Here is a 12,712-nt window from a genome sequence, read left to right on the forward strand (position 1 = left end):
TTATATACTGCTTCAAAGTGCTTTATAAAGATCTCTTGTGATTTTCATAACCACAGAAGATAGATGTTATTACTATTACTATTTTACAAGTGAGAAAACTGAGGCAAACAGAGTTAAGGGATTTGCCTAGTGTCATATAATTAGTAAGTGGTGGAGGTAAGATTTTAACTTGGGTCTTTCTGCCTCCAATCTAACACTCTCCACTGCCTTGCTTGGCTGACTCATGTTTCTACATTTCACAGAATATTTAAGGTTCAAGGAGAGTCTGTGAAAAAAATTCAATGAAGTTTGAGTGATTGAGTCTAAATCGTAGTGATTACTGTGGTGTATGTGTGTGTATGTGTTTTGACAACAATAAGCATTGTGACATGGAAGAAATAATAATAGATTTAGCTTAAGAAATTCTGTCTCTTCCAATAATAACAATAACAATAATATTTAATATTTGTATAGCACTTACCTCATGCCAGGCATTGTACTAAGTGCTTTACAATGGTTATCTCACTTGATCCTCACAATAACTCCTGGAGGTAAATGCTATTTTTAATCCCCATTTTGTGGTTGATGTTGGTCTTTGATTTTTGAAAGGCACCAGTGATAGATGAAGAAATTGAGGTAAACAGAGAAGTGACTAGTATCTAAGGCCAAATTTGAACTCGGGATTTCCTGTCTCCATATCCAGTGCTCTATCTACTGTACTGTATCCCCCTGCCTCTTTCATAATGTTGATGGGAAAAATTATTCAACAAAACATATAGGAAAAAAAGAAAGAAGAAATTCAGAAAGGGATACAAACAATAAGGTAATTGTGTTAACACCTTAGGTCAACTACCTGCTTAGTAGGTATTTTGCCTCTCAGAGCCTCTGTTTCCCCATGTGATACTTTTTCAATCAATCATTTAACAAGTATTTATCAATATCTGCTATGTGCTCAGCACTATGATGGACCCAGGGGATTAAAATGACAAAAAATTAAACTCTCTTAGATAAACTTCTCCTCCCAAGTTATCCAAAAATGGACAGTCATTTACTGAATGCCCACTGCAATTGAGGGTATAGAGCAATAGATGGCACACAGTTGGTCAAGGTCTCGGTTCAGAAGACTGAGATCAAAATACAGTCGTCTGTAGTTTGGTGTGATAGAACGATCTTACAGATTGTTACAGTTAGAAAGGACCCATAAAGGCCATCTAATACTAACCATTTCCTTTTCCATATCAGGAAAATGAAGAGCAGATAAATGAGATTATTTGTCAAAGGAGAAAGCCTGGACCAGAGTCCTAATCCAACCCCTTCACCAGGAGCGGGGGACCATGCTGGGCTAGATTGGCCAACTCTGAACAATTCCAATTCAGAAGAGTTTGGCATAAGGGGAGTGATGTTGTGTTACTTTGATTTCACTTAAAGTGATACTCTTTCCATTGCTGAAGAGGAAGATATTGGGGGTGGGTGAGGAGAGAACAAAGGGAAGGAAGGCTGAGATAAATGGGAGCAAATCCCTGCCATCCTTTTTCACGCACCTGTTGGAAAGACTTTCAAAAACCCAAATTCATGAAATTTCCTTTATAAATCACAGAAGGAAAAACTAGAAGGGATCTAAGTGATCATCTCTTCCAATAGTGATAATCTCACCGAATTGGGGTTCACTAAGCCATATGAGGATCTCTGCAGGCACGTATGGACTTAGAAAATCAAGTATTAACAGAACCTATATTATAGTGTATTTTTTATATATTTTATTAAACATTTCTCAATTATACTTTAATCTAGTTAGGGCTGATGTCAAGAGTGTTGTACAGGTTGACACCTTTAACCCTTTCTATGCCTAGAAGGATTTGTTTGGGACATCTAGGCAGCAAAATGGAAGAACCTACACATAAAAGGTTGAAACCTCAGTTTTCTGACTCTGGGTCCAGTGTGCTTTCCTTTATACTCCGTATTCTCTTCTATAAGGTTCTATAATAATCTTCGTGTCCCTGAATTCAATACAAGCTAGAGGGGAATCATTAGCAGCTGGAGGCACCAGGAAAAGTCATGTGTGAGAGGGGAGCTGAGCTGAGCTTTGAAGAAAACTCGGAATTTTGAAACATGGAGGTGAAGAGGAAGTGTATTCCAGGCATTGCATGCAGCCAGGCTAAAACCACAGTGGTGGGAGGTGGAATGTTGTGCATGAGGAACAGCAAAGAAGCCAGTCTGGCTGAACTTTCCTGTGAATGAAGAGCATTAAGATCTAATAAAGATATAAAGTTGCTTTAAGGCTGTCTCAGTAATGGCTTTAAATGCTAAACAGAGGAATTTATATGTGATATTAGGGAAACTGGGGGAGGCACAGAAGTTTAGTGAGGATGGAGGGAGTTTCTTCAATATTATTCTGTAAGGGATGTGTGGAATAGAACCAGGGGTTTGCTGGTAAATGTTTAAAAGCAGCTCTCTGAAAGGGCTAAATAATTTTAAGTTTAATTTGCATTAGTAACACTTTCTCTGTCACTTTCTTAAGTCTTAAACAACAAAACAATAAACCAAGCTCTGATCTGTGGCATTTGTGGTATTTATTTATGGTGTAAATGTTTCCACTGAAAATTTAACTGGTACCAGCACAGGCCTGATAGACTCTCTGTAGTGTAATTATCACTGAGTCAGCCTTCCTGGGGAAAAACAAAAACAAAACAATTGTTTCTAGGAGCTGGGAAGATCTTAGATCATCTCTCAGAGTTGGTTCCTAGGAAGTTATATTTTTAAAGAACTTAGCACAGTTCTTGGCACATATTAGGCACTTAAATGTTCATCTTTTTAGGGCACAATTTTGGGAGCTTCCTAAAGTAGGACTACTCAGATCCAGGAGGCTTAATGTCAGCTATATGTGCATGATTAAAGCAGAAAGACAATGCAGTCTGTTTTTTAGCTTGGTTTTTGTGTGTGTGTGTCTGTGTTTGCTCAGATTAATTTATGTGGGGGACCTAAAATATCTTAGAAATGAGGAAAACCACAATGTCTGAAATTCAGACACCCCTTTGTGAGTTTCTGGAAGGATGTTCCTAAAATGTTTTAAGGGGAATGCAGATTGTCAATCAAACTGATTAAAGTGGTTTTTCTAACTCTTAAGTCACTTAGTGGTTTGTGACAGAGTTGTGAGTTCTGCCACAGGAGGAAAGAATTCAAAGACAGTTTAAATGCCTGTAGGTTCTAATTAGTTACTGACTGGTCTGTTTTCCAAAAAAATATTTAAAAAAATTACAAGATCACTATATCTTCTGGTATTGTCTTCCCAAAGCTCTTACTGGATTTGCTCTCTGTTGAAAGTTGCTCTTTCCTGAGCTTGTTCCATAATGGGTGTCCTGCATGCTTTTGTTTCTATTCCTCTTTATCTTCTTGCTACTATCACCTACTATATCTCAGTGGTAGATCTAAGCTGAGGTGATCACTCTTCTAAAGAGTTAGGGGTGGATTCTGCTATCTCTCTTTTGATTCAAAGCTCAAAGCCTAAAAATATTATGTGAATGTAATGATCTTTTTTTAAATTTATTTAATAGCCTTTTATTTACAGGTTATATGCACGGGTAACTTTACAGCATTAATAATTGCCAAACCTCTTGAATGTAATGATCTCTTGAAAATCTAAGGACACAGAGGAAAAAGAACCATAACAATCCCAAAGCGAAGCAAAAAGAAAATCACATCCTGACTTTTCCCCCTCTTCACAATCACACTGTCACTCCTTGGGGGAAGGGATCTATAAGTGGGGGGGCCCCAGATCACAAATAAGATATATGTTCTTGTCCTCTCAGTATGATACATCTCCACATTTCCTTTTGCTTCAAGTCCAAACTCTTTAGCCCAGAATTTAAGACTCTTCCATCATTTCTTCTCTCTGCAATCCTGCCAATCTTTTCAAACTAATTTTTTTTTACATCTTAAAAAAGAGACTTCACCATAGTCATGTGAGTTTATGCTGTTTCCCCTTAGCTCTCTTTATAAATCATTTCCCTTTTTTGGGATTCCTTCTCCACTACTTTTCTTCAATATATTTCCCTTTCCTCCTATAAAATCTAGTTCCTCCAGAGATACATGTTTGACTCAATTCCTCTTCTGATCACTTTATGTAAGGACTCAGAATTTTCTCTATATGCTTTGTTCTGAGGTTTCTCTATGAAAAAAAAAATCACTAAATTGTATCTGCAGATCTTAGGACTTTTCAGAACCAATGGATTCCTTTCATTGTTCATGGAAATAAATTGTTCACATATACTCTCTTCCCCATTCCTCCTTTTATCCCGTAAACTCAGATTTTTTTCATTTTGGTAACTCCTCTAGTACTTAACACAATGTTCTCCACATAGGAGATGTTTAATAAATGTTGAATGATCCTTCCTATCTAGATTTAAAGCTCCTCAAGGGAAGCTATTATAAAATACTCAAAATAATAGCAATTCACATCTACCTGGTACTTTACTACTTACAAAGTACTTTTTTTTTTTTTTTTTTACAACAGCCTTGCAATGTAGGTGATGCAATGATCTTGTTTCACAAGACAAGTGTGTTTTAGAGAGCTGGACCTACTGGATTAAAGTCTCCTAGTTAGGAAATATCAGGTTTAAGATTTGAATTCAGGTCTAACTCCCAAACCAATGCCCATTGAATACATCAATATGTATTGGATGTAAGAGGCACTAAATACAGGATGTCCCAAAAGTCTTAGAGAAGCTTTAAGCTTAAATCATTTAATGTTGATTTCCTGAAGATATTGATTTTATAGTCGGGGGCTGTTTTAAGTCTGGCTTAAGAACCCTTAGGGAAAATATTAAGAAAGGAGGTATTATAATCATTCCATTCTCTTGGGGGATCACTAAGGAATAGCCAAACTGAACTCCACAGGAAGAAGCCAGACTCTCTATCCTTGCTCCCTATAAAAGAAATACTCATTCTCTCTTCTCCCTTTGTAACCTTATATAGAAATATATAGTGCCATATCCTCCTCATTGAAACTGGGACTCTTTCCAGCTCCAATGGGGCTCTGAGTGAACTCATACAATTTCTATATGAGAAAATGTTCCTCTGGGGGAAGAGGTGCCCAGTGAATGCAGTTCATCCTTAAATGAACTGACAATTGGGTACATATCATGAAACAAATCCTTTGTGTCTCTCCCCTGCCTCATCTTTTTGGAGTTCTATATTCTATTACTGAAGTGAAAGAGAAAACATTAATTGTATGAGATGATTTAAAATTTTATTTTGGATGGAAGGAGAAAGGGGAGAAGATCTAGTTCCTCACATGATTCCATAGAATGTTTGAGTTACTAAATAGCTTCCAGAAATCTGGGTGATTTCTGGACTGAAGAGTTATAAAATCACAGAATGTTTGAGATGAAAGGGACTTCAGAGCTCAGAGAGTCCAACTTCTCCATTTTATAGATGGAGAAATTAAGGCATGAGGAACATTGCTGAGTTGGACTATATTTTTAAAATAATAAACTTTCATTTATGTAATTTTAAAAAATACATTAAAATTATTTCTCTCACTGCTTCTTATCCTTGTTTTCATCCCAACTTTTTCTTCTCTAGTTTTAGAGACAGGGTTGACATTGAAGGCACTTGATATCCACATGCCAGAATATTAGATCCTGAGAAACTGAAGGTTGTTTAGACTAAAATTCTGATTTGAGTAGGAGACAATGAATTGCTTGGATTGGCTGGGGCCTTGAAAGCTGATTTTATCCCTTTCTCTTCAGGTTGAATCCCACTTAAAATGGTCTTTACACGGATGAAAATCTGTCCTTAATTTAAGAGCACTGGGGTGTCAAAGATGGGCCACCACTATCAAGGCTGGTTGCTCTGATGAAACCATATTGGCTGTCTGTAGTGGCAGGAATCAGGAAATGCTGAACTGGTACATTTCAGAGAAAGCAGTATTGGACTGGATCTGACCACAGGCTTCAAAGTCAACTTCATCATTCCTGATGTATAAAGTGTGTGTGGGCACAGGACAGTATGAGCCATAAATCTGCACTGACTCTTTTCTCCCACTTCCTTATCCCAGCTTGACAGAAGGAGACCCCTTCCTCCAACCAAACCCCTGCTAGTCTCCTTCTCAGATATGTTCCATTAATGCACACCAAAATATCCAATCTTACCCGGTCCTCTCTTCCTCTACATCCAAAGTACCTTCTCGGTGCCATTAAGTGATGATTAATTGCTGTCTGTGTCCACAAATTGCTTGTATACCAGCATCCTTCCTACTATTTGGCATCCCTATAGGTGCTTTTGGAAGAGATGCTCTAACAATCAGTTACTCCCTCATCAATGAGTTCCATAAGTAGTTGGTGGAGGATTCTCTCTGTACTATTCTTGGCAACATCTGGACGCCCAACCCAAACTTCTGATGCTGGGAAAACTGGAAGTAGTGCTACTGACCTCTTGTGGCCAATTGTCCATATATTGTCTTCTTCCCTATAAAGGCCTTTCAACCCCTCTCCAGACTGTCTTTGTCTCTTTTCTATCTGCCCAACGTGGCAACCTGTGGTATAGTATTGTGCTCTCCCCACAAGTCATCTCCTAGAGGACTTTTAATGTCATCCTTGAATTATAGCGTCTAGATGTCATTCTCCAAGATCAGGAAATTGAGGGGATTAGGACACCAAGTGGTTAATATGGGAAATGAATAAACCACATTAATTCTGTCTTATGATTCAATTCTAAAGCTGTCCCAATTCCCTTTCTATTCAATTACAGATCTTGTGTAATTTCTATCTTTTTGAGAAAACTTTATTCAATTGTGGGACTTGGGAGAAAACTTATTTTATTGTTTGAACCTACCCCTGTATAGATAAGAAACTGAACATCTTTACCTGCTGCTTAGAAACCCTTAACCAAGGTCCTAGGTTATGCTGACTATATACCTGGTCAGATTCAAAGATTGATGTAAGGTGTTTTCTCACAATTGTACAGCTCAAGCAACCCCTATGTTTTGTCTAAAAAATAGTCCCATTCTGATCAATCAGTTGTTGTTTTCATGTTCTTTTGATTGTTTACAGACACTTTGGGAAATGGGATACCTCCTTGTCTGATTTCAGGGGATTGCACCTATTTATTCCCCCTCTCCCAATGTGGATGTCCTTAAACTTTCATTCAATTAGAACTCAGAGACCTCACCTTGCCAACAAAGGTCCATATAAGTCAAAGTTATGGTTTTCCCAATAGCAATGTATAGGTGTGAGAGTTATAAGGACACCTGAGAGTAAAGAACTGACGCTTTTGAACTGCAGTGCTGGAGAAGACTTTTGAGATCCTTTTGGACAGAATGCAGATCAAATCAGTCAGTGATTAAAGAAACTAATTCAGGCTATTCACTGAAATATACTATTACTGAATACTGAAGCTGAAACTTAACTACTGCAGCCACAGAATAAGAAGATGAGACTCATTGAAAAAACTCTGATGTTGGAAAAGATTGAAGACAAGAAGAAAAGGGACAGCAGAGTCAATGTCTTGGAAACAATGAACATGAGCTTGAACAGACTTCAAGAGATAGTAGATAAAAATATCTAGAGTACTATGGTTCATAGGGTCATGAAGAAATAGATATGATTGAACAACTGAACAATATTCTATTTTTTTCCTTTTAATTAATCTTATTTAATTGCTTTTAATATATAAAAGTTTGTCTTCCCCTGTATCTGGGATCCAGGCTGAAGCCAAGGAGGTCTAATTCTGTTTTGTTAGCCAACTGGCATGCATTACTTAATAAATCAATATGCTCAGAAGTGCGAGCATTTGTTTTCCTCAGTTATTGTCTTTCAGTTGCTGCAAAGAGATGAGCAGAAGGGGATAGTGAGGGCTCTTTGTGATCCTTTCTACCCCCTTCCACTTTTAGCCCTTCACTGATTGTGGCCCTCAGCCCTGGGCAGACATTTAAAATTACAGATTGAAAACTAAAAGGGACCTTGAAGGTCATCTAAACCAGCTTCTTACAGATGTGGAAAGTAAAGCCCAAATGGGCTAAATAACTGCCCAAGGGCACATAGGTAAGTGGCAGAATGGATCTGAACTAGGTTCTTTGACTCAAAATCTGGCATTCTTTCTGCATTCATTATTCTGGATCTGGGGAGAGGAACAGGAGACTTGAACTAGCATAGGAACACCACCTCCTCCGTAGGATACATAGCTGTTTTTATCCCTTTGTTCTGCTCCTGGAGTGGTATCTTTAGAACCTTATCAAGGCAGACAACAAATAGTAATGCTCATTTGTAGAGAGTAGAGTTTTCAAGGCATGTTGTCTCATTTGAGCCTACTATAACCTTTTGAAGACAAATAGAATCACCCTCATTTTGTGAACAAGAAAAGTGAGGTTCGTAGTGGCTGGCTTGATAATTGGCACAGCTGGGACTATAACTGGTGTTTCCCAATATTCTAGTCTATGGCTCTTTGGTACTTTCCATAACAAGACTGTATTTCTCAGAAGGTAGCTGGCTCAGTCCCAAAGGCTTTACTTGGCACTGAGGTATGGCTCATGCATAGAGAGGCTGATGCATTCTGTCTGTCTATCCCTGTCTCTCCCTTCCCTCCCTGCTTACTCCCTCCCTCCCTCTTCCTCTCTCTCTCTCTCTGTCTGTCCTGTCTCTCCCTCCTCCTTTCTCCCCTCCTCTCCCTCAATCTCTCTCTCCCTGTCTCCCTCTTAGTCTCTTTCTCCTTCCTTCTCTCCCTTCCTCCTTCTCTTCTTCCCTCCCTCCTTTCCTGCCTCTCCATTTGTCTATCTCTCTGTCTGTCTCTATCCAACAAAGAAATGTCCATTGAATTGGGTTGTCCATATCCAGGGCCAGGTAACTTAGTATGACATGGGGAATGGGAAGGCTGGGAGATAATTACAAAGTGTGTGTGTGTGTGTATGTGTGTATGTGTGTGTGTGTGTGTGTAAAAATATAGGATCATAGATTTAGAGATGGAAAGGACTTTTAAAGGTCATTAAGTCCATCTCGCCCATTTTAAGGAAACCGAGGCTAGGAGAATTAAAAATGATTTGCCCAGAGTCATGCAGGATTTAAACCCATATCTTCCTGACTCTATTTCCAATGTTCTAACCCCACTATTGCATACTACCACCAAGTTCTCAACAAGGATTTGACAAAAGGAAAGATCTGGGATGGAGAAAAGCACTAGACTGGAAATTTTATAGATTTAGTTTCTAGTTTTAGCCACATGTGATTATAGGCAAGCACTTTCCTTCCTTATCTCACTTTCCTTTTCTGTAAAATGGAGGATTTGAAATGGTGTGGAACAGTGAAGAGTCAGAGGTCCTGGATTCAAATCCTGTCTTTGATGTTTACTACCTGTGTGTCATTAGCTAAGTTACTTAACCCCTTTAAATAAATCTTTAGTTTCCTCATTTTACAAAGGAGGGGGCCTGATTACAAGGCTGCTGAATTCTGTTTGAGCTCTAGACCTGTAGCACTGAAGACTTCTTCCAGTTCGAGAGCTTCATGATTCCAGAAATCTTCCATCCCTCTGCTGTCTTCCAGGAGGAGGAAATGTTTATTATGGGTCCACTAGCATCCTCTGTTCTCTTGCTCTCAGCCAGTAGTAGTGCACTGTTGTCCTTCTGGCTCATGGAAATTCTTTTGTCACCAGGGACTGCAGCATGGGACAGAGATCAGGGATTATGGGGGCAAAGGAATCCCAGTCTTTTCCCCAGTCCCAGCCCGAACAACCAGCAACCCTCTTCCTAGGGTAACCTCAGTCTTTTGAGAGGGGACTCTCCATCATTAGCAGCATTTTGTCTTTGGCTTGCCTGCTGGTGAAAGCTTGATAGAATCAGTCAAGTAGTTATCAAAAATCTCTCGATGCTGCAGGAGGAAAGGAGAAAACAGAAATCATATCCAGAGAGGTATAGATTCTCTTATTTCTAATGTCCAAGAGAGGCTGGGATTTTTCCTCTCATTGTAATAATGAGGAAGCTGAGACCCAGAGCAACTTGTCCTGGTTCTCTAAGAGGCTGAACTAGAAACCTGGGGTGCTTGAGTGGATTCAACTAATCTAGATTTACCATCGTAACTATGGTGATCTGGGAGATAGTATAAGTGTAGGCAGAGTGGTGGGTCTTACATTTTTGCTAGACGCTACAAGTTAAAGGAACAAAGAGCTCCAGTCTTCCTGGATTGGGGTGAGACAAAAAAAACTCTCATATTTCTATCTTTCCTTTTTCCCTTCCTTCAAATCCTCTCTATTTTCCAAATCCTCATTTCACATAATTTGTAAATAATTGGATTTTTTGAGCTGTTATTGGATGTTAGATGAAATGTTCTCTTTTAAAGTAGTTTTTAAAAGTTTTTGAATCTAAAAATTATTAACACAAACATTTTAATATATGCAGCATCATATCTGATCTGCTGCCCCACCCAATATTCCCACCTGTACTTATAGTTCAGAAAACTATTGCATCCACTGGTGCCTTTCTCATTAATAAAAAAGAGCAAGTTCATCTAACTTGCCTCAGTTTCCTCATCTATAAAATGAATTGATACTATATTGTAGGATTGTTGTAAAGATCAAATGAAATAATAATTATAAAGCATTTAGCACATGAATCATAGTAAGTATTACATGAACTTTAGTAATTGTTATTACTATTATTTGCTCAGCTCTAGCCACTATATCACCTAACTACCTAGAGTTGTATGGGACATCTCCTCATTTTGAGCAGAGAAAGGAGAGATAGCTAGTTTGTTAATGATTTGATTAGGTAAGATACTGGAAACTCACCAACAATTTTAAGACTTCCTAATAGGCTGGCAACAAGCTGGGGAGAGTAGTATAAACTTCAGCCAAAGTTTGGGTTTGAGAATTCATAAAAAATCACAGTGTAATCTCTCCACAGAATTCTTTGTTTGTTTGTTTGTTTGTTTGTTTCTTCCTTTCTTCCTTTCTTTTTCTCTCTCTTTGTCTTTTTCTCTCTGTCTGTCTCTCTCTCTGTCTCTTTCTCTCTGTCTCTTTCTCTGTCTCTTTGTCTCTCTCTGTCTCTCTCTCTTTCCTCCCTTCCCTCGTAGCCTCCCCCCTCTCTTCTTTTTTTTTTTTTTTTTTTTTTGGTGAAAAAATAGGCAGTGTTGAATCTTTTCAAGATAACTTTAAAGAAGAAATAAGTAGGGTATTGGGAATATACAGGGCTTTCTTAGCACAATACCTGGCATATATAGCTCTTAATAGATCCTCATTGATTGATTAAGAATCATTTTCATACGAATAGGTTCCTAGGAATTGTTATTCAGTAGTGACTTCATCTGGAATTTTCTTGGCAAAGATACTGGAGTTGCTTGTCATTTTCTTCTTCAGCTCATTTTACAAATAAGGAAACTGAGGCAAATACAGTGAAGTGACTTGCCCAGCTAGTGAGTGTCTGAGATTGGTCTTGAATTCAGGAAGAGCATTCCTGATTCTAGGACCAGTCCTGCACCATATGGCTGCCCTGGTGGGATTTTAGTTGGGACTTAAAGGAAGTCAGGAGAAATATGAGAAAGAAGAATGTTTCAGGTATGAGAGATAACCAGTGAAAATGATCAGAGCTTGGATATGGAATGGTTCTTCAGGTAACAATAAGGAAATTAGTGTCAGTAGATACCAAAAGAGGAGGAGGGTTATAAAGCACAAAATTGCATTTACAAATATTGTCTCAAATCCTTGGGAAGTCAGCATTAATTATTATATTCATTTTCTAGATGAAGAAATTGAGACAGATAGAATTTTAAGGGACTTTTTCAGGATCACACAGTTAATGTATTGAGCCAGATTAAACTGAGGTCTTCCTGACACCAGGTCCAATGCTCTTCTCTTTACTGTATCACCTCAGGAAACTGAGACCCTGGAGACTGTTCTTGATCAAGCTGACCCAGGTAATAAGAAGTGTCTGAAGGGATATATAAACTCAGTGCTCCTTCCATTGTTCTGGCCAACTTTCCCAAGAGACCCACAGGAAGCTGACCCATGTTGGACACTGACCACCCCAGCCACTTACCTGGGCCAGTGCTTGTCTGGCCAGCAGTTCAAATGCTTGCTCCACGTTGATATCATTCTTAGCACTGACCTCAAAGTAGGGTATGTCCTTCTCTTTGCACCAGTCTAGGGCTTTTTCCTGGGACACCTGCATAATGGAAAAGGGATGGACACTATTCTCCAAGATACTGAGGTTTCTCCTTGCACAGATTCTTCCTAGAGGTCCTATTCTCCTGAACAGTGATCCTCATAGCTCACATGTCTGTAGAACTTTGAGGCTTACCAAGAATTTAACAAGAGTTTTCCTTATATCAGGAAATGTAGGAATTATTATCCTCATTTGATTGGAAAGGAGAGCGGGACTTTGAAAGGTTAAATGAGTTTGCCCAAAAAATTATCAGAGTTGAGATTTAAACTGTTTATAGAAATTGGGACAGATCCAAACAAACTGGAAAAAAAATTATTAATTGCCTCAGGGGTAGGATGAGTCAATATGACAAAAATGACAATATTACTTGAAATATTTTATTCATCTGATGTCATAATACTCAATCTATCAAATAATTCCTTCATAAAACTAGAAAAAAAAATAACAAACTTCATTTGGAGACAGAAAAAGACCAAAAATTTCAAGGGAAATGATGAAAAGAAAAGTGGAAATGAAGAGAGCCTAGCAGTACCAGATTTCAAAGGAGTACTTCTTAAAATTTGATTTTAATTTTATTTGATATTACTTTAA

At 38.3% G+C, this 12,712-nt stretch overlaps 1 protein-coding gene across 1 annotated transcript in view; it reads right to left on the bottom strand.

Annotated features, from left to right (window-relative positions):
• Positions 1–8,690: 8,690 nt before the first annotated feature.
• Positions 8,691–12,712, bottom strand: part of RAB7B (RAB7B, member RAS oncogene family) — a 34,149-nt gene continuing 30,127 nt past the window's right edge. Inside the window, exons 5-6 of the mRNA XM_003767624.4 lie at positions 11,996–12,121; positions 8,691–9,833 (exon numbers count right to left, since the gene is read on the bottom strand). Of these exons, the coding sequence (XP_003767672.1) occupies positions 9,753–9,833; positions 11,996–12,121 (207 nt within the window). The 3' untranslated portion in view covers positions 8,691–9,752. The remainder of the gene's footprint in view (positions 9,834–11,995; positions 12,122–12,712) is intronic.

The sequence above is a fragment of the Sarcophilus harrisii genome, chromosome 4 (assembly GCF_902635505.1).
Source record: "Sarcophilus harrisii chromosome 4, mSarHar1.11, whole genome shotgun sequence".
NCBI lineage: Eukaryota > Metazoa > Chordata > Mammalia > Dasyuromorphia > Dasyuridae > Sarcophilus > Sarcophilus harrisii.